The following is a 25,404-nucleotide window of genomic DNA, read 5'->3' as shown; positions in this document are numbered from 1 at the left end:
GAGGTGCACGGCTGCACCCAGGCTCTCCCATGACTCCCTCCATATGCTTATGGAGGGAGTCGCAGCACGCAGGGAGATTCTCTTCCCTTCCCATGGGCGGAAGAAACCTCCCCAGGAGATCAACACAGCCTGGTTGCACATTGCACAGGAGGACACAAGCAGGGATGTGGTCAGGAGGACAAGGCTGCAGTGGTGCAAACCTTTCAATGATTTTAGTAGATCACAAAACGTTACTGCAAAGCCACACTCAACCTCATCCTGCTGTGTCACCCATCATAACAAAAGAAATAGGAGCAGGAGTAGGCCATTCGGTCCCTTGAGCCTGCTCTGCCATTCAATGAGATTATGGCTGATCTTCTACCTCAACTCCACTTTCCTGCACTATCCTCATTTCCCTGGATTCCCTTAATATCCAAACATCTGTCACAGAATAAATCTATCACACCCCCATCACCCTGCCTTCCTTACCTTACTCCTGCACATCCTTCCTCACACCAACTTACCTTGCACCTCCACCTATCCCTCTCTATCTACATTGTCACTTCCCCATCTCACTAGCCACCCCTCACACTCACCCTCATCCTAGTGCAATCATACCAACTGACAACACACAAGGGTAGGCACTTGGGTGTTTTAGCCAATGTTCATGTGAAGTTTCTGTTAGTGTGCTGTCAAACATTGAAATCTTTATTTTCAACACCTTGCGTCCTTGGACAGATTTGTGTGCACCTTTGGAAGTGGCTTAGTGAGTTGCAGTGAATGGTGAAACATACTGGTACCCCCCGCAATGGTGATGAGTGTGAAAGGAATGCCTTTGGCATTGTAGGGATGCTTTATGGTTTTGGTGGAGGCAAGGTGCCAACCTGGCGCATCATGTGGCAGCCAGGGTGTACAGCGTCAAGTGAAGTAAATCTGGCCATGGTGAGGCCATCCCTGGCAGCAATGTGGTCGGGTGCTGATGCCCTGTGTAGCATCAGGTGATTGCGGAGAAGGTTGGTGGTGGGATTCTGAGGACCAAGGTGTGATAGTTTCAAGGGCACCGATGCTGATGTAATAGATGGCAGGTGAAGTTGAGATGACAGAAGCGATGTCAATGGTGAGAGGGGTTGTTCCAAGGAGGTGACACTGGATAGAGTTTGCTCCAAACACTTGCAACCTGCATAAAGCTCAATCAGTCTTCCAAATGCAGTAAACAGCAGCTTTTGAGCTTGGAAAGTGAACAGCTGAGAGATGGAAGCTTTTATAGCACATTAGCAGCTGTCAAAGTAATGAGATGATTCCAGGGTCTTACAACTCCCGACCTCCTTACCTGACGTGATCCCCGAGCAGCGTGGACCCCCTGGGCGACCTCGTAAAATGGTAAGGTGAGCTCAAAATACTTTTTAATGGGCTGTTAACAAGGTCACAATGACCTGAATTGCCTCCCCCGCCGCTGCGTGTTGGGTCTGTTCAGTCCCGACAGACCTGACATCTGGGAAAGTCGCATGGCGGCAGGTTGACAGTGTGGTCCCCGACTCGCTGTAAAAACATTTCTTTTATCCACTCGACCCACCACCGAAGGCGCCCGCTGACCACCCCCCCCGCCCCTCCATGGTTTTTGAACCACATTTTAATCAGATTTTGTTTTAATTAGTTAAGGTTATCAAATTCATGTTTTTGTTTTATACAATTTTAAGTTTCATTTCTAACAAAATTAAAACGAAACCGGTGACAGAATAAAATAGATCTTTTAAAATTTCACTCAACACAGCAGTGTTAAATTATGCTTCAGGAAGACGCGTCTTTCCAGTGTCAATGGAGTCCTGTTTAACTTTCCCAAACAAGATATTCCGCATGTAGGAACAATAGTTTCTCTGCCTCTTTCTTTTCTAGTCTATGCTTAACAAACTATGGAAAGTGCGACTAACTTGAAACATCTTCAATTTCATTTTCTACTTATCCTTCCCCAGATCTCATGGCTCTGAATTTCCCATCCAGTACTATTACCATGGGTGACTTAGCTATCAAGCCCAGTCCAATATGTATTGAAAAACTTCAGACTTTACTGTACACTATGACCTAGTGAACCAGATTGCCCCGTACCACAACACTCTTCAACATCCGCAGCAAAGGTCCAAAGGAGTAACAACCCAATGACCATGCTGACAACACGGCACGCTGAGGCCAATGTCATTGCTTGCTTGACCTGAACATGAAACAGGTAGTTTTGGTATTTGATCCTTTTCATTGTCAGTCTTACTCTGTTTACATTCACTTTTCTCCCAAATTTTACTTTGTTACAAAAAATCTCCTTTAACAATATTTTTTTTTTTTACTTTTCATTAATTAAAACCATTTGACAGAAATGCTGACTTTTGACATTTTGAAGTTTTCCCCCTCCCCCTTGTAACTAGTTTGTTTTAAAATATATATTTACTGCTTTTACCTGGCTAAGAATTTTCATCCCAGAGTGCAACAGCTTCCTTGCAGCCTTGTAATAAATGGTGTCTGGCCTGTTATAGGTCATGGCATTTTCACACATCATTTTAAAATCTCCCTGTAAAATAAAAATAGAATAGGAAGTGAAAAGATTTTCAGAATTTTAGATATAATATTAAAACCTACTACAGGAAACTTTCGATTAACCGGCCACTAAATAACCGGAAATGTCGGTTAACTGGCAAAATTCAGGAGTCGGTTCAGATAACTTTTTTTACTTTTAGTTACTTTTTTTAAACTCATTTCTGGCTGTGCAAGCGTCTAACTGAAGCTGTTGCTAAGCTACAGAGACGCTTGCAAGCTGTGCTGATTGTTGCTAAGCAACAGGGTTTGTTCCTTTAGACGTATCTCTTAACTATAGCGCTCGATTCTCCGGCATTGTTGATAGACCGGCATCAGCTCGGTCCCGTCCGTGCCGGATACCAGAAAGTTTCTTGTAGATTACTTTGCTACCTGTACTGACCCAATACATATTTCTATATCTCCTGTGACATTACACATGACAAATTGGATGATGTAATGTTTATAAGGGCCATGTGACATCAGCGAAGAGGGATTGCATTATTTTAAAGTGAAGCTGTGTGTCCCTTTAAGGAAGCAGAGTTAATTACTGTTAAGTAAACACTGGGTGAGGTCAGAGTTTACTCCTCCAAACTGTGTTTGATAAGCTTGATCAGAGATTATAGAAATTCTGGTTCGGACTGCCTTCGTTTCTTTACACTTTTTTTTGAAGGGTGACAGAAATTTGAGTGAGACTTTGAAGTGAGATGGACAGGAAATGTGTGCTGGACGTACTGATTTTAGATTATTATTATAATAACTAGCGAATCTCCCACAGCACTGCTCAAAGTCAGAAGATGCTCTGTTTCAGGAGGTCAGAAACACGACACTACGTAAGGCTGGAAATTCTAATTAATGTTAGGTAACATTGGGTTACTTTATCACAGGTCAATTAAGAGGCTGAATACCTTGGGGCCGATTTTCTCTTTTGGTAGTGGTAGAGAACCGGGAGTAGCAATCAGCTGCCCGTTATACACCCTGCCTGATTTTCCTTTCTATTGAAGTCATTGTGAATAATGGGCAGTCGATCTGCTACTACCAGTTTTCCGGCACTGCTGAAAATGAAAATTACCCCCATTATGGCTGCAGGAATTGCATTATACATAAAGTTTTATTTATTTATAAAATTTTTACATACAAGTGCACTTCCCATTGTCACTTTACATATATGCATATTTTAATTAATAGAATATGTTGTATTTACGGAGCCTGAACACTAGGTAAGAAAGCATTCAAGACTGTGTACTGAATTGCTTGGAACAAGATATAAAAGTATTATTTTGAGTTGTCTTGGAAATATTCTATTGCTGTAACATGTACAGTACAAACCCATAAAATTCATGCATTTATACATCAGCGTATCACGTATTTCAGGAATGCCTCAAAGTGCTTCACATACAGTGAATTCCTTTAAGTGCAGTGACTAAAATTCAGTAAAACCTGCTTGGTTAGCTCATTCTATAATAACCATGGTATAATATCAAAATTGTAAAATACCTACTGTGACTTGATACCATATTAAAATCTTAGAAGTATAAGAAACAAAACACTAATCCAAGATAATCTGAAACTTTCAAAATAGATCTACATAGAACAAATCAGACTATAAAACCCGAACACTGTTACACCAGTTTATTTGTCTTCACCTTCGACAACCAGTTCTTTACCCAAACACACGGAACAGCCACGGGGACCAAATTTGCACCCCAATATGCCAACATCTTCATGCACAAGTTCGAGCAAGACTTCTTCGCTGCACAGGACCTCCAACCAACACTATACACCAGATACATCGACGACATTTTCTTCCTATGGACCCATGGCGAAGAATCACTGAAAAGACTACATGATGACATCAACAAGTTCCATCCCACCATCAAACTCACCATGGACTACTCCTCAGAATCGGTTTCATTCTTGGACACACGAATCTCCATCAAAGATGGACACCTCAGCACTTCACTCTACCGCAAGCCCACGGACAACCTCACGATGCTCCACTTCTCCACCTTCCACCCTAACCACGTTAAAGAAGCCATTTCCTATGGACAAGCCCTGCGAATACACAGGATCTGCTCAGACGAGGAGGAGCGCGATGGACACCTACAGACGCTGAAAGACACCCTCTAAGAACAGGATATGACGCTCGACTCGTCGATCGACAGTTCCAACGGGCCACAGCAAAAAATCGCATAGACCTCCTCAGAAGACAAACACGGGACACAACCAACAGAGTACCCTTCGTCGTCCAGTACTTCCCCGGAGCGGAGAAACTACGCCATGTTCTCCGCAGCCTTCAACATGTCATCGACGACGACGAACACCTCGCTAAGGCCATCCCCACGTCTCCACTACTCGCCTTCAAACAGCCGCCTAACCTCAAACAGACCATCGTTCGCAGCAAATTACCCAGCTTTCAGGAGAACAGCGACCACGCCACCACACAACCCTGCCATGGCAACCTCTGCAAGACATGCCAGATCATCAACACAGATACCATCATCACACATGAGGACACCACCCACCAGGTACATGGTACATACTCATGTGACTCGGCCAACGTTGTCTACCTCATATGTTGCAGGAAAGGATGCCCCGGAGCATGGTACATCGGCGAGACCATGCAGACACTGCGACAACGGATGAACAGACACCGCACAACAATCGCCAGGCAGGAGTGTTCCCTCCCAGTCGGGGAACACTTCAGCAGTCAAGGACATTCAGCCTCCGATCTTCGGGTAAGCATTCTCCAAGGCGGCCTTCGAGACACGCGACAACGCAAAATCGTCGAGCAGAAACTGATAGCCAAGTTCTGCACCCATGAGGACGGCCTCAACCGGGATCTTGGGTTCATGTCACGCTACATGTAACCCCACCTGACGTAGAGTCATCCAGACTCGAGTCGTCGTTGGCTTGTTCTCTCTGCACAGATGCGGCCGGACCTGCTGTGATTTCCAGCGAAGTTTTTTGTTTTTTTTCTGTTTTTCATACAGACCCCAGCATCTGCAACATTTGACCCCTTGTGACCCCACCTCATTGTTCTTTGATGTAATGTTTTCCTGACTGACCTGTTTGGACACCATTCACACCTTTGATTGCTGTGATTATCTCTCTGCCGAGGTGTGATAAAGGGCAGTTAGAAAGATTACCTGTAATCATCTGGCAGTTTTCTCTGACTATATATGCTGTGCCTATATGCTTCTCTTCACTTCACCTGACAAAGGAGCAGCGCTCCGAAAGCTTGTGATTTCAAATAAAGCTGTTGGACTATAACCTAGTGTTGTGACTTCCTACAGTTTATTACAAACTCATTAGAAAGGAAGGGAGAAGAATTACAGCATAGACTAAAGACAGTGATTTATGCTGGGGGAGGGTCCCAATGGTATTGGTAGACCTCCAGTACTTCACCCTAACAGCCACTCTTCACCTGTCAGCTATGGAGTGGGCCTTGGCTTAGTGGTAGCATTACTGTCTGAGTCAGAAGACATAGGTTTCAAACTCCTCGTCAGACAATCCCAGTGAGTGGAGACCAGAGCTCCGGCTCCGAATTCTGGGTTGACATCCAGCGGGTGTGGGTGGGCCCCCCTCATTGTATGGGATGTGGGAGCAGGTAAAACCCTCTCGCCATATAGGACTTATCACCCCGTTGGCTGGTAGCAAGGAGTGTTCGTGTTAAGACTATTAATCAGCCTGCAAATTTTTCCACTAATTCACACTGTTCTCCAAAGGAAGAGTGTGAAGATACATAAATAACAACCTGTCAGCTGTACTAATTTTCCGCTCGCTAGCTGAAGGGCATAGAGACCTACTGTAGTTGTCTTTACTGTTTCCCAGTTCAGATCAGTTATCTCACCACTGAGCGGAGATTCTGGTTTGTATGGTTGCATTCACCTGCGGAACCTTGGAAGGACCATGCCAAAGCCCATACGCTTAATTAAAAAAAACATAGCAGTTTCCATAGGAACCAAGGCTATCTCATCAAAATATCCAGAGATGACAACTATTTTTAAAATGCCAGATTAAAATGCGGTTCTGAGCTTTACTACAATAATGGCAATACAACACTGGATCCTCTGAATGTTTCCTCATTAAGTCCCTTCTTTACTTCCTGCTTCTTAATACAGGAAACTCTCGATTTACCGGCACCTAAATAACCGGAAATCTCTGTTAACCGGCAAAATTCAGTAGTAGTATCAGGTAAGTTTTACTTCATATTAGTGGCCTGTTCCTGCATCTGTGGCCGGGTTCCTGCACCTGTTGCTAAGCAACAGGGACGCTTGGATCTTGTGGTCGGGTTCCTGCACCTGTTGCTAAGCAACAGGGACGCTTGCATCTTGTGGTCGGAGTTCCTGCACCTGTTACTAAGCAACAGGGACGCTTGGATCTTGTGGTCGGAGTTCCTGCACCTGTTGCTAAGCAACAGGGAAGCCTGGATTTGTTGCTGTGTACGGAGCTCTCGTACCTTTCTGCATAACCTCTCTGTAATCCGGACTTTTTGATAAACCGGCACCACGCCGGTCCCGTTGGTGCTGGATAAAAAAGTTTCCTGTATAATGTAATCTGAATGTCTTTGCGCAAATGGCAAAATTATTCTAGTTCAAGGAAGTCAACTTTAGTAGATCTGAATTAAACCTACCTATTGGTTGACGTAGCCGTCTCATCTATTTTCTCCTCACCCCACCAATGTTTGCTGAAATGTGTAGCACTTTTGATAATTATACATAGCAGATCTGTTATTAGCGGGCTTTAAACTTCGTCAATTTAGATATTAAGCAAGACCACTTTCCATATATTTTATTCAAAGTTGTATACTCCCACCATTTGCTGATATAACCTATAGTACTCAGAAGCAGTAGTCACACCTGTAATACTGAAACAAAGCTTACAGACTTGCATTTAAAGTGATCACATTTTGTCGATACAGTTTTCACAACCCAGCATATCAATCGTGCCAACATTGCATTGAACATCAGAGAACGAGACATAGTCTCAGTAATAGCCATGTATATAGATTAGAAAGAGGACAGAGTGGTTAGAGTTTCTTAAGGAAAACAAAGTGCTACTGATCTTTTAAAATCTTTTGACCAAGTTTTCAATATTTAATGATAATCGTGGGCCATGCAGAGCAAACATTTCAATTACTGTACCTTTAATTCCTCCAAGCCCTGATACTCGTTTTTCTTCACCTTCTCTTTCATCGAACTGAAGTCCATTGGATGTTTGATGATCAGAGAGTATCCAGGAGCGATAAAATCAGTAACAGGGAATGAGAAAAACGCATTGGGGTCTTTCCTGTAAGAATGCAGAGAAAAGTGAAATTCTGAAAGAAGTTTTGAGAAACAGCATCTTGCTTATGTCTCTAAGCTGCACAGAGAGCTCAAAACTGAATTTTATCTTAAGACAACATGTAGTCTAAAAATCTCAGACAGCGAGTCAAAAAAGCATGTGACACCAAGGTGAAATAAACAATTTCCAAAAATTCAGTCCTTTCCCAGACAGCAACATCTTAGATTCATGTTCAAAATATTTATTGCAGAATTAGTCAAAAACCCCAACAAAATATATTGCATTTCAAATTAGAATAGCTTTCTTGCCATTTGAATTTATTATTCAGAAACCTAGACAATACGCAAGGCCCAAAGTGTAGGGCACCACCAAGGCTGAGCAAAGATGACAAGATAAATCAAGATCCAAACTTGGCTACTAGCTTTCTGCTAACTGAACTGAAGACCCTCCCTCCAATGTGCTCAAAATCCAGGTATCCGCCATACAATCCAAACACATTTGCAATATTAATTTTACAATAGTTTTTTAAAATGTAGAAAATAGTTTCAGCTGCTCGGAAGTCCACAAGTTTAACAATGCACCAAAATAGCTTTGTCTCAGTCACCCCCATAACTTCAAACAGCTAGTACTCGCCTCTGAAGCTGTCGCAACAGTTGATACAGCAATTCTTGAAAGGGCGTTTGATGTTCTTCAACATGAACAAAGAAAATGCAAGTTAGCAAGAAATGTGTACGACTAAAAATCAATGCACAGCAATGAAGGTGCTTAGGTCAGAGAACTTTAACATTTCTGATTAAAAACCAAGATAGACTCTATATCTAACCTTGCTATATAGAGACCATAGATTTAATATAATTGGCAAAAGATCTAGAGGGGAGATGAGGAGAAATCTTTTCATTGAGTTGTTGGGATCGGGAATGCTCTACCTGAAAAGGTGGTGGAAGCTGATTCCAGAAATCATTTTAAAAGGGAATTGGACAGGTACTTGGGGATGAGGAACTTACAGGGTTACAGACAAAAAGCAGGGGAGTGGGACTAAGCAAGACTGCTCTTTCAAACAGCCAGCACAGGCACGATGGGTCGAATGGCCTCCTTCTGTGCTGTACGTTTCTTTGATTCTATATATGACCTGGGAGTGGCTTGATGCAGACAGTGCATGCCAGAGTGAGAAAACAATCCATTTCCCAGCACTGACATCCCTTATCTTAACAAGCACGAAAGATCATCAACAAAAAGGTTTAAAATTATGTAAACAGTTGTATAAGATTGACTGCACATTTTCTCAAACCACCTCATATTTATGAAAAAAGTCATTTAACATTGAAACAATCACTGCAGAAGTTAAAATGTAAAACAGAAAGTTTTGGTTAAATATCAAGTACTTACCTTCTACTTTTATTAAAGGAGAAGCCATGTGCCTTTCTGGCGGCATTTCAAACCTCGCAGGAGAGCGACTCCTTTCTTCCTCTTCCCGCTCACTAGCAGAAGGCTCTTTCTCCCGCTTTTTCTTTTCATCCTAAGGGGAGAGGAATAATTTAAGGTAACAGACTAACTTTTTCATCTGGAATCAAGTCACAGAGTGTGAAAGCGAAAAGAACATAATGGCCTGGAATTTGCAGTAAGAATAACGTGAGAGATGAACAGCACTCACTGTTATTAAGGAGTCAATCGGACAGCAACTTCCAGCGACCACACATGCGCATTTAAACCTGGAAATTAGGCTGTCCGAGTTGCCCTGATTCTCCAGAAGCTTCGCTATAACAGTATCTTGCCGAGAGACTCGGCATTTAAACACATGAAGGGCGTGAAGTTGGGCTACTTACCCACTAGATACCCATTAAACACGCCAGAAAAATTTAGGTCTTGTCCATTCAAGTGCAAGATACTTTTTAATGGTATGATAAGTCTTAATTACTGGCAAACAACCTCTCTGGCACTGACATTTTCTTTAAAAAATGTGGCGTCTTATTACTTCAGATTTTAAATTATTGTTGGAGATGTAAAAACATTTAAGTAACTTTTAAACTTTTTCTTTGTCTCTTTTATCTCTCTCTCAATCCCATCTTTCTTTCCCTCTCTTTATTTTGCTTTCTGTACATGATTTGGCATTGAATTAAAATATTCTAACTTACACTTCCTGGTTTAGACACTGCATGCATCAGTAAGGATTCTTCAATCTGATGGGTTAAGGAGGCACAGTTGCTTGCCCTGTTCACACCGGTCCCAGATCCCCTGTAGAGGGCGCCGCGCTGTTTTGACCCTCTAATTACCGCATGTTCCAGTCCAAAAGCCCACAGAAATTCTATGGGCAAGCGGAAGTGTAATGAACGGCGAGCACTGCTGATGCAAAATCCAGGCCATAACGCTTCCATTAAATGCATTCTCGTTTATACACATTAACTCTTAGAATCTGGCTGCTCAATCAATTCTACTGACGTGCTTCGGGCCATTCGAGGATGTGAAAGGTGCTATATAAATTCAAGTTCTTATTTTGTTTATATGAAGTTCTGCCTTTGCACAAAGTCTTTGCGCTGTAACTCATACCTTTCTCCTTTTTCGTTCGTCTGGAGTTGTGCGTTTCTCTTTTTCAGTTTTCTTTTTCTTTTTCTTCTTTTTCTCTTTGTGTTTGTCGTGATCAGATTTGTCTTCAATTAAACTGGACTCATGCCCTAAACTTGCTGTTGACAATTCGGTTATTTCGCTTCCACCCACTTTAAGCACCAGCTTCAGAGGCTTATCTGAATATTCTGCAAACAGAAGAATAGCTCGCTGGAGTGTGATTGTACTCTTTACCCACACGGAAAGAAGCTACCATTAGGAAGTTAGAACAGATTAGGACGGTGAAGGGAATAGAATTAGAAGAGTTAATTCTTCAAAATTGTAACATTTTGAGGTAGTCAGTTACTTACATATTTTAATGAACTAGGTGAAACTTTACACTTTAGAAAAACACAAGTACTTGTGATCTGCAAGCAAATGTAGTGATGACGTAAGAACATAAGAAATAGGAGCAGGAGTAGGCCATTTAGCCATTCAAGCCTGCTCCGCCATTCAATATCATGGCTGATCTTCTACCTCATCTCCACTTTCCTGCACTATCCCCATAGCCCTTGATTCCCTTAATATTCAAAAATCTATCGATCTCTGTCTTGAATATACTCAACGACTGAGACTCCACAGCCCTCTGGGGTAGAGAATTCCATAGATTCACCACCCTCTGAGTGAAGAAATTTCTCCTCATCTCAGTCCTAAATAGCTGAGCCCTTATTCTGAGACTGTGACCCCTGGTTCCAGACTCCACTGCCAGGGGAAACATCCTCCCTGCATCTAAGAATTTTGTATGTTTCAATGAGATCACACCTCATTCTTCTAAACTCGAGAATATAGGCCTAGTCTACTCAATCTCTCCATCTCAGGAACCTTCGTTGCACTCCCTCTATGGCAAGTATATCCTTCCTTAAGTAAGGAGACCAAAACTGTACACAGCACTCCAGGTGTGGTCTCACCAGGGCCCTATATAATTGCAGTAAGACGTCCTTACTCTTATACTCAAATCCTCTTGTAATAAAGGCCAACATACAATTTGCTTTCCTAATTGTTTGCTGTACCTGCATGTTAACTTTCAGTGATTCATGTACAAGGACACCCAGGTCCCTCTGAACACCAACATTTCCCAATCTCTCACCATTTAAAAAATACTCTCCTTTCCTATTTTTCCTACCAAAGTGGATAACTGCAGCTGCAGTACAACAACATCCAGTAAATCGGAGCTACTTTCAAAACAACATTTCTATTCTGGGTGATTTTAAATCAACGATGACATGTTGTACCATGACAATGTACAGAGAGACCAATCTGGCCATGCCCCAAATTTAAGCCTTCTCCAGGGTGGGGGAGAATTAACAAGTTCAAACTGATTTTTTTTAGATTAAAAAAAAAAAATTGCCTAAATGCGAAGTCACTATGGTGCTGAATGGCATCAAAAGGAAAAGATTTTCGGTTTTCTCCATCAAAGTACCTTGTGGATCGAAACACTATCCAGTGAGATTTGAATCTTACAGCAAAGGAGTGGAAACTAATCTAGAACTGCTAACATCTCATCTAACTAATCCAAAGGCAGATCAATAACTTGGCTAAGAGTTTTCACTTTGGGCGCAATTGGCGATCAGGACGCCAATTGCGCTCAAAATTGCCCTAGTTTTGAGAAGTGTTTCTTTCCCCTCAACTTTCCACTCAAACTTATTTGCATATCGCCGACTGTAGAATCTGCCATGAACCAGCACAGTCGCGCAGCATTTTATAAAGTAATTTAAAAAAAAATCTTTTTTGCATTAAAAAATATTCCTTGAGAGTGTAATATATTTAATACCTGGTGCAGCTTTATTAATACATTTTAAGAGACACCTCGAAGGCCCACAAATGGGCAGTTAGTGGAAACTAGCAATGGTGATTAATTCGATCTGGGAGGGGGCCAGTTTCCAACAGGATGGTTTTTAAACTAGCGCAAAAGATCGTGGAATCTCAATTTGCACTGAGCGTAATTTGCGCTTAAAATTCCTCGATCTTTTGCGCTGGCTTGGTTGATTTGGGGCGAATTAGTGCTGAAAAAGACAGCGCAACCAAGTGGAAACTCTACTCCCTTGTGTTTATAGTGTGCCTTTAACAAAAATAAAGTCCCTGGGAGTTCTTCGGAGGGGTAGGGAAAAAACAAATAAAAGGAATAAAGGTGCGGATCCCGAATTATTGCGTGAGAGTTAGTAGGTCTGACTGAAAAGTCAGTGAAAAAGACGGGCTTTGAGAAGGTTGTAAAGGTGGAGAGAGAAGTGCAGCAGGGGTATTTGACGAGGGAATTCCAGAGGATAAGGCTGAGACAGCTGAAGGCTCTGCCACCCCTTGGTGGACTAAAGGGAGAGTGAATGTACAAAGGGCCACAGTTAAGAGGAGGCTGGAGAAACTTGCAGAGATAGAGTGGGGTAAGGTCATAGAAGAATTTGAGGACGAGGGTGAGGATTTTTAAGTTTAATGCGCAGGGGGACTGCAAATCGCTGGTCAGTGATAGGAGCGATGGGTGAGCAGGACTTTATACAGCGGTTCACGTTTGTGGTGGCGACTGAAAAACAATGGCTTCTGTCATCAAGATGTTCAGTTGGAGGCAATTTTGACTCACCCACAAGAGCAGAGAAGTAGCCATTGGGTTGAGGGGACTGATGGAGAGGTAGATCTGGGTGGCAGCAGCACACATTGGAAACTGACCCTGTGCCTGCGCATTATATCACCGAGGGGCACTGTGTAGATGAGGAAGCGGAGGGGACCATGGATAGATCCTTAGGCAATTCCAGAGGTGATAGGGTCTAAAAAGAAGCCATTGCTGGAGATGTGCTGACTGCATTTGGACAGGGAGACATAAAAAACCACAAGAGGACATCCCACTGGGCTAGACATGGAAGAGAGGCAATAAATGATGATGGCGTGGTAAACCATATCAAATGCTGTGGAGAGGTTAATAGGACAAGGTGGGATCACGCATTGAGACTTTAGCCACAAAGGTCTTGGTGCTATGACCAGGGTAGAAGCCAGACTGCACGGATTTCAACGGAGTTTTGGGAGAAGCAGGCTCAAAGCTGGGAGGCGATAACACATCCGAGGACCTTAGAGAGGAAAGGGAAGTTAGAGATGGGGCAGTAGTTGGAAAGGACACTTTGAAGATCACTGTTTTACAGTTCCTGGTAGAGACTTAATGATCAAAAAAATTTATAGGCAAGAAACTGTTGTGCAATACATTTTATTGCTCAATAAGAGCAATGAATTTTTATAAGGTAAACAAGGACAGGTGACTAATGTATTGTGCCAGATTGATTGGACATAGGCTGCACCCAGCACTTCAATAACAGCTTGCATTTAGCGCCTTTAATGTAGTGAAACATTCCAAGGCACTTCACATGAGCGTATTCAGACAAAAACTGACACCGAGCCAAAGGAGGAGACATTAGGACAGGTGACCAAACACTGAGTGGAAAGGCACAGAGGTTTGGGGATGGGAATTCCAGAGCATAGGGTCTAGACAGCTGAAGGCACAGCCACCAATGGTGGGGCGAAGAGAGTGGGAGATGCACAAGAGGCCAGAATTGGAGGAATGCAGAGTTTTTGGAGGGTTGTAGGGCTGGAGGAGGTTACAGAGATAGGGATTTGAATTTGAGACCTTGCTGGGCCAGGAGCCAATGCAGGTCAGGGAGCACAAGGGTGATGGGTGAACGGGATTTGGTGTGAGTTAAGATATGGGCAGCAAACATTTGAAGGGTGGAAGATTGGAGGCCGGTCAGAAGAGCACTGGAACAGTCGAGTCTGGAGGTAAGAAAAGCATGGCTGAGTGTTTCAGCAGCAGATGGGCTGAGGCAGGAGCGGAGACAGGTGACATTATGGAGGTCAAAGTAGCCGGTCTTGGTGATGGAGAGGATATCGGGTCGGAATCTCAGCTCAGGATCAAATAGGAGGCTGAGGTTGCGACTAGTCTGGTTCAGCCTCAGTGGCCAGGGAGGTCTTTTTTCAAAAAAAGGTGAGGAACTTCATAAATCCTGCTTATATTTTTAGTGCATTTGTGGAGCTCAAGACCATTCCAGTTAGGCTTACATTTTGTCACATATTTCTCGGTAAAATATTCTGTACGTGGGAGGTTCTCTTCAACCCCCATTAGTTATGTGATTGTTCCAATTACACAGCTTTTTTGGAACCTCCTGACATGGTGCTGCACAAATTGTTCCAGGTTTGTACAGTTTGGAGTATGAAGATCATTGTTTAACTAATTATATGCTGTATGCCTTTACTGAGTCGTTAATTAAAGTCTTTAGTCATGAGATATTTTAGCCTTGAAGCCACCAAACTCGTTATTTAAAAAAAACAGTAAAAAGAATGGATGAGTGTTTTAATCCAGTTGTGCAGTTTGGCCAAACAATCAGTCAACCCACGTTTTTGTTGGGTCTGTTTCTGCTGTCAGAATAAAGCAGCTGGTTTTAGCAACATAAACACAGGGAGACAATACATGGGTGTCTCTGTGCTGTAATCCAAACCACTGAAGCACCAACTGTAATCGGGCTTTCATCATTCGATCTACTACACTCAGATACAAAGCTCAGTATGGAGCTATTTAAAATGTTTATTAAATGTGCAAATAAATAACCAAGTGACCTTATGGGTGGCAGGAGGGTGATTTCACAAGATAACAGTAAACATTATCCTCTTTTTCAAGCATCATATTTTGTTACTAGTCAGCTGTCTAAACTCACTCCACAAAAACAGATCTCTTTGGAGCTTGAGTTGGCTTTAAGATGGCATTTGCATTTATTTTGACCCTTTAACGTAATAAATGCCCTAAGGGAACAGTAGCATAGTGTTTATGTTACTGGACTAGTAATCCAGAGGCCAAGACTAATGATCCAGTAGACGTGAATTCAAATCCCACCACGGCAGCTGAATTTAATTTGATAAATAAATCTGGAATAAAAAGCTAACATCAGTAATGGTGACCATGAAACTATTGGATTGTTGTAAAAACCCATCTGGTTCACTAATGTCCCCTAGGGAAGGAAGGAAATCTGCCGCCCTGGTCTGGCCTATATGTGACTCCAGACTCACAGCATAAGTGCCCTCTGAAATGGCCGAGCAAACCACTCGGTTGTACCAAACTGCTACAAATAATAAACCCGGACGGACCGTTCAGCAACGACTTAGGCACCGGCTTCGGACACGGCAAAGGCACACCCAGCCCATTCGACCCTGCAAAGTCCTCCTCACTAACATCTTGTGCCAAAATTGCAAAAGCTGTTCCAGACTAGTCAAATAGCAGCTTGACATAGTCATACCGTTCAGCCAGTGTACCAGACTCCTCCATCACCATCCCACGGGCAGGACATACACCAGGGGTGGCCACACAGTAGTATACAGTAGGGAGGAGTAGCCCTGGGAGTTCTCAACATTGACTCTGGACTCCATGAAGTCTCATGGCTTCAGATCAAGCACAGGCAAGAAAACCTTCTGCTGATAAATCAGTACGCCTCCATGTTGAATACCACTTGGAAGAAGCACTGAGGGTAGTAAGGGCACTTAACGGGGAACTTCAACAGTAGCACCACTACTGAGCTGGCCGAATCCTGAAGGACTGGGCCTACGGCAGGTGGTGAAAGAACCATCACAAGGGGAAAAACTTACTTGACCTCATCAATCTACCTGTCACAGATGCATCTGTCCATGACAGCATAGGTAGCAGTGGCTACCACACAGTCCTTGTAGAGACGAAGTCCTGTCTTCACATTGACGACACCTTCCATCGTGTTGTGTGGCACTACCACCGTGCTAAATGGGATAGATTCAAAACTGGGCATCCATGAGGCACTTGTGGGCAGAACTGTATTCCATCACAATCTATAACCTCATGGTCCGGCATATTCCTCACTCCCCCATTACCATCAAGCCAGGGAACCAACCCTGGTTCAATGAGGAGTGCAGAACAGCATGCCAGGAGCAGCACCAGGCGTACCTAAAATGAGGTGCCAACCTGGGGAAGCTGCAACACAGGACTACATGCATGCTAAACAGCGGAAGCAGCATGCTATAGACATAGCTAAGCAATCTCACACACAATCAATGGATCAGATCAAAGCTCTGCAGTCCTGCCACATCCAGTCGTGAATGGTGGTAGACAATTCTTCTTAGGTAGTCCCTCGGAACCGAGGATGACTTGCTTCCACATTAAAAATGAGTTTGCAGGTGACTGATTAGTCCAATGCGGGACCTACAGTCTCTGTCACAGGTGGGGCAGACGGTGGTTGAAGGGGCAGGTGGGTGGAGTGCTTGGGTTGACGTGCACTCCTTGCGCTGTCTGCGCTTGGCTTCACTTGCTCCCGAAGAGACTCAAGGTGTTCGGCACCTTCCCGGATGCTTCTCCTCCACTTTGTGCGGTCTTGGGCCAGGGATTCCCAGGTGTCGGTGGGGATGTTACACTTTTTCAAGGAGGCTTTGAGGGTGTCCTTGAAGCGTTTCCTCTGCCCACCTGGGGCTCTCTTGCCATGCCGGAGCTCCGAGTATAGCGCTTGTTTTGGGAGTCTTGTATCGGGCATGCGGACAATGTGACCCATCCATCGGAGCTGATCGAGCGTGGTCAAAGCTTCGATGCTGGGGATGTTGGCCTGAGCAAGAACACCGACGTTGGTGCGCCTATCCTGCCAATGGATTTGCAGGATCTTGCGGAGGCAGCGTTGGTGGTACCTCTCCAGTGCTTTGAGGTGCCTGCTGTACACGATCCATGTCTCTGAGGCATACAGCAGGGCGGGTATCATTGCTGCTCTGTAGACCATGAGCTTAGTGCCGGGTTTGAGGTCCTGGTCTTCAAACACTCTCTTCCTCAGGCGACCGAAGGTGGTGTTGGACTTCGTCGTCGACGTCTGCCCTTGTGGACAGTAGGCTCCCGAGATATGGAAAGTGGTCCACGTTGTCCAAGGCCTTGTCGTGGATTTTGATAATCGGGGGGGCAGAACAGTGTGGCGGGGGCAGGTTGGTAGAGGACCTTTGTCTTACGGATGTTTAGTGTAAGGCCTATGCTCTCGTACGCTTCGGTGAAGGTGTTGACGATGGTTTGGAGTTCGACCTCCGAGTGAGCACAGATGCAAGCATCGTCTGCATACTGTAGTTCGACGACAGAGGATGGGACGACCTTGGATCTGGACTGGAGGCGACGGAGGTTGAACAGTTTCCCGTTTGTTCAGTAAATTAGCTCCACTCCAGTGGGGAGCTTACTGAGGGTGAGATGGAGCATTGCGGCAAGATCGAGAAGAACGTTGGTGCGATGACACAGCCTTGCTTGACCCCGATTCGTACGTGAATTGGGTCTGTGGTGGAACCGTTGGTCAGGATCACGGCTTGCATGTCATCGTGAAGCAGGCGGAGGATAGTGACAAACTTTTGAGGGCAGCCAAATTTGAGGAGGACACTCCATAATCCCTCATGGTTGACAGTGTCGAAGGCCTTTGTGAGATCAAAGGCGGCCATGTACAGCGGTTGGTGCTGTTCCCTGCATTTCTCTTGTAATTGACGTGCGGTGAAGATCATGTCCATTGTGCCCCTTAGTGGACGGAATCCGCATTGCGACTCTGGGAGGAGCTCTTCAGCCACTGGGAGAAGGCGATTGAGGAGGATTCTTGCGATGACTTTCCCTGTGGCAGACAGCAGGGAAACTCCTCTGTAATTATCGCAATCGGACTGGTCACCTTTCTTGAAGATGGTCGCAATTACGGCGTCTCTGAGATCCCCTGGCATGCTCTCCTCCTTCCAGATAAGAGAAATGAGTTCATGAATTTGCGCCAGGAGTGCTTCTCCGCCATACTTTAGTGCCTCGGCGGGGATTCCATCTGCTCCCGAGGCCTTGTTGTTCTTCAGTTGTCGAATGGCCTTTTCAACCTCATGCCGGGCTGGGGTTGTGCCGAGATGGTGGCGGGTAGCATGCTGTGGGATGGAGTTGAGGACACTCATGTCAAAGACAGAGTCGTGGTTAAGGAGATCTTCGAAGTGCTCCTTCCAGCGGGCACTGACTGCCTCTCCGTTCTTGGCCTGCAGTGGGGAAGGGTCTTGGGTGCTTGGGCCGTAGGTGGTCTTGGCTGCACTAAAGAAACCACGCACGTCGTGGTTGTCGGCTAGCTGCTGGATCTCCTGCGCTTTCTCCAACTACCATCTGTTCTTTAGGTCGCGAGTTTTTGTTGGACTTCGGCCTTCAGGCTTCTGTAGAGCTGCTTTCTTGCTCTCGAGTTCTGTTGCTGTTTCCAGATCAGGAATGCCTTGCGCTTGCGGCTTATTATCTCCTGGTCATTCTCGTCGAACCAGTCTTGGTGTTTCCTGGTCGAGTGACCGAGCGTCTCTTCACAGGTGCTGATTATGGAGGCCTCAAGTGCAGACCAGACGCTGTGGGCATTCTGTGTCTCTGCATCACTGGGAGTCGTCTATAGCTAAGCAATCTCACACACAATCAACGGATCAGATCAAAGCTCTGCAGTCCTGCCACATCCAGTTGTGAATGGTGGTAGACAATTAAACTAACGGGAGGAGGAGGCTCCATGAACATCTTCAATGATGGAAGAGCCCAGCACGCGAGTGCAAAAGACAAGGCTGAAGCATTTGCAACCATCTTCAGCCAGAAGTGCCGAGTGGATGATCCATATCAGCCTCGCCCTGAGGTCCCCACCATCACAGAAGCCAGTCTTCAGCCAATTTGATTCACTCCACGCGATATCAAGAAACGGCTGAACGCATTGGATGCAGCAAAGGCTACGGGCCCCAACAACATCCCGGCTGTTGTGCTGCAGAATTGCGCTCCAGAACTAGTTGCAGTACAGCTACAACAGTGGCATCGACCCGACAATGTGGAAAACTGCCCAGGTATGTCCCGTCCACAAAAAACAGGACAAATTCAATCCGGCCAATTAACATCCCATCAGTCTACACTCAATCATCAGCAAAGCGATGGAAGGTGACGTCAACAGTGCTATCATGTGGCACTTACTCACCAATAACCTGCTCAGTTTGGGTTCTGCCAGGACCACTCGGCTTCAGATCTCATTACAGCCTTGGTCCAAACATGGACATAAGAGCTGAATTCCAAAGGTGAGGGGAGAGTGACTGCCCTTGACCGAGTGCGGCATCAAGATGTCCTAGTAAAACTGAAGTCATTGACAATCAGGGGAAAACTCTCCACTGGTTGGAGTCATACCTAGCACAAAGGAAGATGGTTGTGGTTGTTGGACATCAATCATCTCACCCCAGCACATCGCTGCAGCAGTTCCTCAGGGCAGTGTCCTAGGCCCAACCATTTTCAACTGCTTCATCAATGACCTTCCCTCCATCATAAGGTCAGAAGTTCACTGACAGTTGCACAGTGTTCAGTTCCATTTGCAACTCCTCAGATAATAAAGCAGTCCATGCCTACATGCAGTAAGGCCTGGACGACATTCAGGCTTGGGCTGATAAGTGGCAAGTAACATTCGCGCCACACAAGTGTCAGGCAATGACTATCTCCAACAAGAGAGCGTCTAACAACCGCCCCTTGACATTCAATGGCATTACCATCGCCAAATCCCCCAACATCAACATCCTTGGGGGGGGGGGGGGGGGGTCACCATTGACCAGAAACTTAACTGGACCAGCCACATAAATACTGTGGCTACAAGAGGAGGTCAGAGGCTGGGTATTCTGTGGCAGGTGTCTCAACTCCCGACTCCCCAAAACCTTTCCACCATCTAGACACAAGTCAGGAGTGTGATGGAATACTCTCCACTTGCCTGGACGAGTGCAGCTCCAACAACACTCAAGAAGCTAGACACCATGTAGGACAAAGCACCACACTTGATTGGCACCCCATCCACCACTTTAAACATTCACTCCCTCCACCACTGACATATCGTGGCTGCAGTGTGCACCATCTACAAGATGCACTGCAGCAACTCGACTAGGCTTCGACAGCTCCTCCCAAAACCACGACCTCTACCACTCAGAAGGACAAGGGCAGCAGGCGTATAGGAACACCATCACCTTCAAGTTTCCCTCCAAGTTACACACCATCCTAACTTGGAAATATATCACTGTTCCTTCATCATCGCTGGGTCAAAATCATGGAACTCCCTCCCTAACAGCACTGTGGGAATACCTTCACCACACGGACTGTAGCTGTTCAAGGCGGCGGCTCACCACCACCTTCTCAAAGGCAATTAGGGATGGGCAATAAAAGCTGGCCTTGCCAGCGATGCCCACATCCCAGGAATGAGTAAAAATAAAGCCACTTCAGAGGTAAAAATGGCAAGTGAGCAATAATAGGATTGGGTGAGATAACTGACACCATGGTGAAAGAGGTGTTGAGGCTTTTGAAGATGAGCAAAGAGGTAGCCACGCGAAAGGATTTAGGGAGAGTGTTCAAGGGTGTAGAGCCAAAACAACTGATAGAGCAAAGAGAGGTGGAGATGTAGCTGAGGCTGGAGTTTGAAAATAGTAGGTGCGCACTGTAAGCTGGGCTAGAGGAGGTTGTAAAGGTGGAGTGAAGCCAAGGAGAGATTTATAAATTAGGATAAGGTTTCTGAATTCAAAGCTTGGATGCTGGGGAGCCAAGAGGCCAACAAGGGTGTAGGTGATAGCAGAGCGGGACTTAGTACGGGGTAGGATGTGGGCAGTGGAGTTCTGTATAATTTTTATAAAGGATGAAGCTTGAGGCCCACGAGAATATTAGGTGAAGTTGAGCCCAGACAATCAAAGATTGGAACCGAGTCAACTCTCAGTAATTAAATACTTGTTGGCACTGTTCATTGACCAGCCAACCTGCCTCATTAATGGGAGGTGAAGACCTGTCACTGGAGCCGGAGATTCTTCCCACTTGGTTCTCGATAACTCTGCAAGCCAATGCCCTAATGGTTAGGGTGGACTGAGTCAGAGAAGCAACAGGAAGCTTACCATCTCTGTGCTGTCAGATGGACAGTTTTAGCTGCTTTTACTGCAGCAGTACCCCTGCGCACATTTGGTGATCCTTGAACCTTGGCTGATGCCCGCCAGCGCCTAAACTCTCTTGCTTTACGCAAGTGGGGTATGTTCCTACAGAATGTGCGCATTCCAGGTTAAGTGAACAGAAATTACTAGTGTGCATTTCGCAGTAACTTGGCTTGGAGATTTGCAAGCTGACCAAACACAGTCACTCTAGAACCATTTTGTAGGTGTTTAATATATTTCCCAAATCCAAAAGTTTATTTTGTGTGTTATTGCTTAACATTTTTGGATTTAAAAAACCCAAATTAAGTGGAATTAAACCTCCCCCTCCTGTCTCTGCACCTGCTTAATATGATACATTTTCAGCTTTTTCCAATTCTGATGAAGGGTCCCAGACCTGAAACGTTAACTCTGTTTCTCTCTCCACGGATGCTGCCTGGCCTGCTGAGTATTTTCAGCATTTTTTGTTGTTATTTCAGATTTCCAGCATCCGCAGTATTTTGCTATTGTATTAAATGGAATTATACTAGTTTATAAGCAGTTGCCTTTCTGCCAAGTGTATCTCAGCGCTGGATTGTGTTGAGCGAACACTAAAACCTCACCATGGAACCTTCAGACAGTACACGACATTCTCAGAATGTTGTGTGTCATTTTATACTGTTGTAAAATTCGGAACAAAGATACTAATTAAATTCTCCCCCAAGCCGAAGAATTACCCCTATAGGGTATAACTGTTTGGGGGAGAAGGGAAGAGAAGGAAATTAGTGCCACCTTTTGAAAACAAATATGGGACATTTTACTCCCCTTGCAGCGTAAATCCGGCTTTTGATCAACCTCTCCTCTCCGCAACCCCACATTTCAAGTTGGGAAGCTGCCACCCAACATCAGCAACATTGCTGCGTCTCCACCGATCGGCATCCCGCCGATTCCTGCAAGACAACCCCAGGGCTACCGGAGAAAGCCAAATAAAACCGATCATGCCAACTGTCCGCAGCCGCACTGACCCTTTCAAACGACTCAGTGCGACTGGGCCCCAGCATCAGGCCGAGGTGTGCAGCCAGTGCTTGGCTGCGGGAATGGCTTGCGGCCACCGTGCCGCGATCTAAATGAGGCGAGGGGCTCAGAAGCCGGAGCTGGAAATGGGTGGGGGAATTCAGGCTCCATCTTATTCTCTCCTTTGCCCCTCTTTCCCCACCCCCCAGTCAGTGCGGGAGTTGCTCGGCTCTCGGTGCGAACCCCCGCCCTGGCCCTAGCAGCGCCACTTACCCTCGAATGCGTGCTTGTCCGACTTGTGTTTCTTGTGTTTCCGGCCCATTCTCGGCGCCTCTGACCCGCACAATGGAGACGGTGCGCGCTCCCTCGCAATAGTGTCGGCGCGCGGCCCCGCGCAATGGAGACCGCGCCCGCGCAATGATGTCGGCGCCCGCTCCCTCGCAATAGTGCCGCCGCGCGCCCCCGCGCCCCCACCAGGCGGCGGCTGTGAGCCGGCAGGAGGAGCGAACGCGCGCAGACATATCGATCATCCAGCGCAGACACATCGATCGGTGGCTCCTCCACCTGCTCAGCTCAGAGCTGTCAAAACACTGAGCAAATTGGAGGCCGCCCTACTACACAAGCGTCTACCTTCGGTTAAATAAAAATACAAACCTGGCTAAAAACAACAAGCTGTGATATCAGCTGTGAATAGAGTTGATGTGTTTTGCCTATCATGATCTTTTCCTTCTTTTCTGTTCCTTTTACTGTATTTCTCTTACTTGCTACACAGCCTGCCTGGCTGTAGACTTTATATAAGTATTTTAATTTCATAACATTCCAGCACCATTGCAATAATGAGACCCTTCCATTTAAAAAAAATGGAGCCTTCAAAGTAGCTATGGACATTGAGATAACCTGCTTCATTAGAATTCTCTTGCTTTTTCTTGTTTTCCGGTGAAAGAAGAATTACTGCCAAATGTGAGATTGCAACATTGAGGTAGCAGTAGAAAATCATTTAAACGAGATAGGATGGGGTGGAGGGCCACTGGGATGGCAGGAATGCCTGGGAATTAAACATACCAGGTTATTTAATGATCAGGAAGGACAGGCAGGAAGGAAGGGGAGGTGGGGTGGCTATGTTAATAAAGGAAGGAATCACTGTAATACAGAGAAATGATATTGGGTCAAAAGATCAGGATAATGAAACAGTTTGGGTGGAGGTAAGGAATAATAAGGGGAAAAAACACTAGTGGGCGTAGTCTATAGGCCTCCGAACAGTGGCAACTCTGTTGGACGGAGTATCAATCAGGAAATAGTTGAGGCTTGTAATAAGGGAACATCTATAATTATGGGGGATTTTAACTATCATATTAATTGGACAAATCAAATTGGGCAGGGCTGCCTTGAGGATGAGTTCATTGAGTGTATTAGGGATGGGTTTCTTGAGCAGTATGTAACTGAACCGACCAGGGGGCAAGCAACCTTAGATCTGGTCCTGTGTAACGAGACAGGATTAATTAAAAATGTCCTAGTAAAGGATCCCCTTGGAATGAGTGACCATAACATGGTTGAATTCCATATTCAATTAGAGGGTGAGAAGGTTGGATCTCAAACAAGCGTGCTAAGCTTGAATAAAGGAGACTATGAAGGTATGAGAGTGGAATTGAGTAGAGTGGATTGGGAAAATAGATTAAAGGGTAAGACGATACATGATCAGTGGTGTACATTTAAGGAGTTATTTTACAACTTCCAAAAAAAATATATTCCACTGAGAAGAAAAGGGTGTAAAAGAAAAGACAGCCATCCGTGGCTAAGTAAAGAAATTAAGGATAGTATTCGACTAAAGACAAGGGCATATAAGGTAGCCAAATCTAGTGGGAGGATAGAGGATTGGGAAAACTTTAAAAGACAGCAAAAAATAACAAAAAGATTGATTAAGAAAGGGAAGATAGATTATGAAAGTAAATTAGCAAAAAATATAAAAACAGATAGTAAGAGTTTTTATAGTTATATAAAAAGAAAAAGGGTTGCTAAAGTAAATGTTGGTCCCTTAGAGGATGAGACCGGGAAATTAATGGTGGGAAATATGGAGATGGCAAAAACACTGAATGAATATTTTATATCAGTCTTTACAGTAGAAGACACTAAGAATATCCCAACACTGGACAAACAGGGGGCTAAAGGGGGGGAGGAGCTAAACACGATCAAAATCACTAAGGAAGTGGTACTCGGTAAAATAATGGGACTCAAGGCGGATAAATCACCTGGACCTGATGGCTTACATCCTAGGGTCTTGAGGGAAGTGGCGGTAGGGATTGTGGATGCATTGGTAATAATTTTCCAAAACTCCCTGGACTTGGCAATGGTCCCGGCAGACTGGAAAACTGCTAATGTAACACCCTTACTTAAAAAGGGCAGTAGACAGAAGGCTGGAAACTATAGACCAGTTAGCCTAACATCTGTGGTAGGTAAAATTTTGGAGTCCATTATTAAGGAGACAGTAACAGGACATTTGGATAATCATAATTTAATAGGACAAAGTCAGCATGGTTTTATGAAGGGGAAGTCATGTTTGACAAATTTGCTGGAGTTCTTTGAGGAAGTAACATATAGGGTGAATAAAGGGGAACCAGTGGACGTAGTGTATTTAGACTTCCAAAAGGCATTTGACAAGGTGCCACACAAAAGATTATTGCTTAAAATAAAAAATCACGGGATTGGGGGTAATATTCTGGCATGGATAGAGGATTGGCTATCTAACAGAAGGCAGAGAGTTGGGATAAATGGTTCATTCTCAGACTGGCAATCAGTAACTAGTGGTGTTCCGCAGGGGTCAGTGCTGGGTCCCCAACTCTTTACAATCTATATTAACGATTTAGAGGAGGGGACCGAGTGTAACATATCAAAGTTTGCAGATGATACTAAGATGGGAGGGAAAGTAGTGAGTGAGGAGGACATAAAAAACCTGCAAGGAGACATAGACAGGCTAAATAAGTGGGCAGAGATTTGGCAGATGGAATACAATACTGGAAAGTGTGAGGTTATGCACTTTGGCAGGAAAGATCATAGAGCAAGTTATTGGGCCAGAAATTGGTGAAC

At 44.9% G+C, this 25,404-nt stretch overlaps 1 protein-coding gene across 4 annotated transcripts in view; it reads right to left on the bottom strand.

Moving 5' to 3' along the window:
• brd7 (bromodomain containing 7) overlaps window positions 1-22,766 on the bottom strand; it is a 36,610-nt gene extending 13,844 nt beyond the window's left edge. For 3 of the 4 annotated variants that reach the window (XM_085991462.1, XM_085991465.1, XM_085991466.1), the window contains exons 1-6: window positions 22,597-22,766; window positions 10,369-10,571; window positions 9,211-9,340; window positions 8,458-8,512; window positions 7,686-7,830; window positions 2,426-2,536 (exon numbers count right to left, since the gene is read on the bottom strand). In XM_085991462.1, the coding sequence (XP_085847588.1) occupies window positions 2,426-2,536; window positions 7,686-7,830; window positions 8,458-8,512; window positions 9,211-9,340; window positions 10,369-10,571; window positions 22,597-22,645 (693 nt within the window). In that variant the 5' untranslated portion in view covers window positions 22,646-22,766. The remainder of the gene's footprint in view (window positions 1-2,425; window positions 2,537-7,685; window positions 7,831-8,457; window positions 8,513-9,210; window positions 9,341-10,368; window positions 10,572-22,596) is intronic. The other variant, XM_085991464.1, reaches the window with a different exon arrangement.
• Window positions 22,767-25,404: the final 2,638 nt, after the last annotated feature.

Source organism: Somniosus microcephalus, chromosome 6, assembly GCF_052327205.1.
Source record: "Somniosus microcephalus isolate GS21.2 chromosome 6, FLI_Smic_1.0, whole genome shotgun sequence".
NCBI lineage: Eukaryota > Metazoa > Chordata > Chondrichthyes > Squaliformes > Somniosidae > Somniosus > Somniosus microcephalus.
Note: the sequence above shows the minus strand (reverse complement) of the source record. Positions and strands in the feature narration are given on the sequence as shown.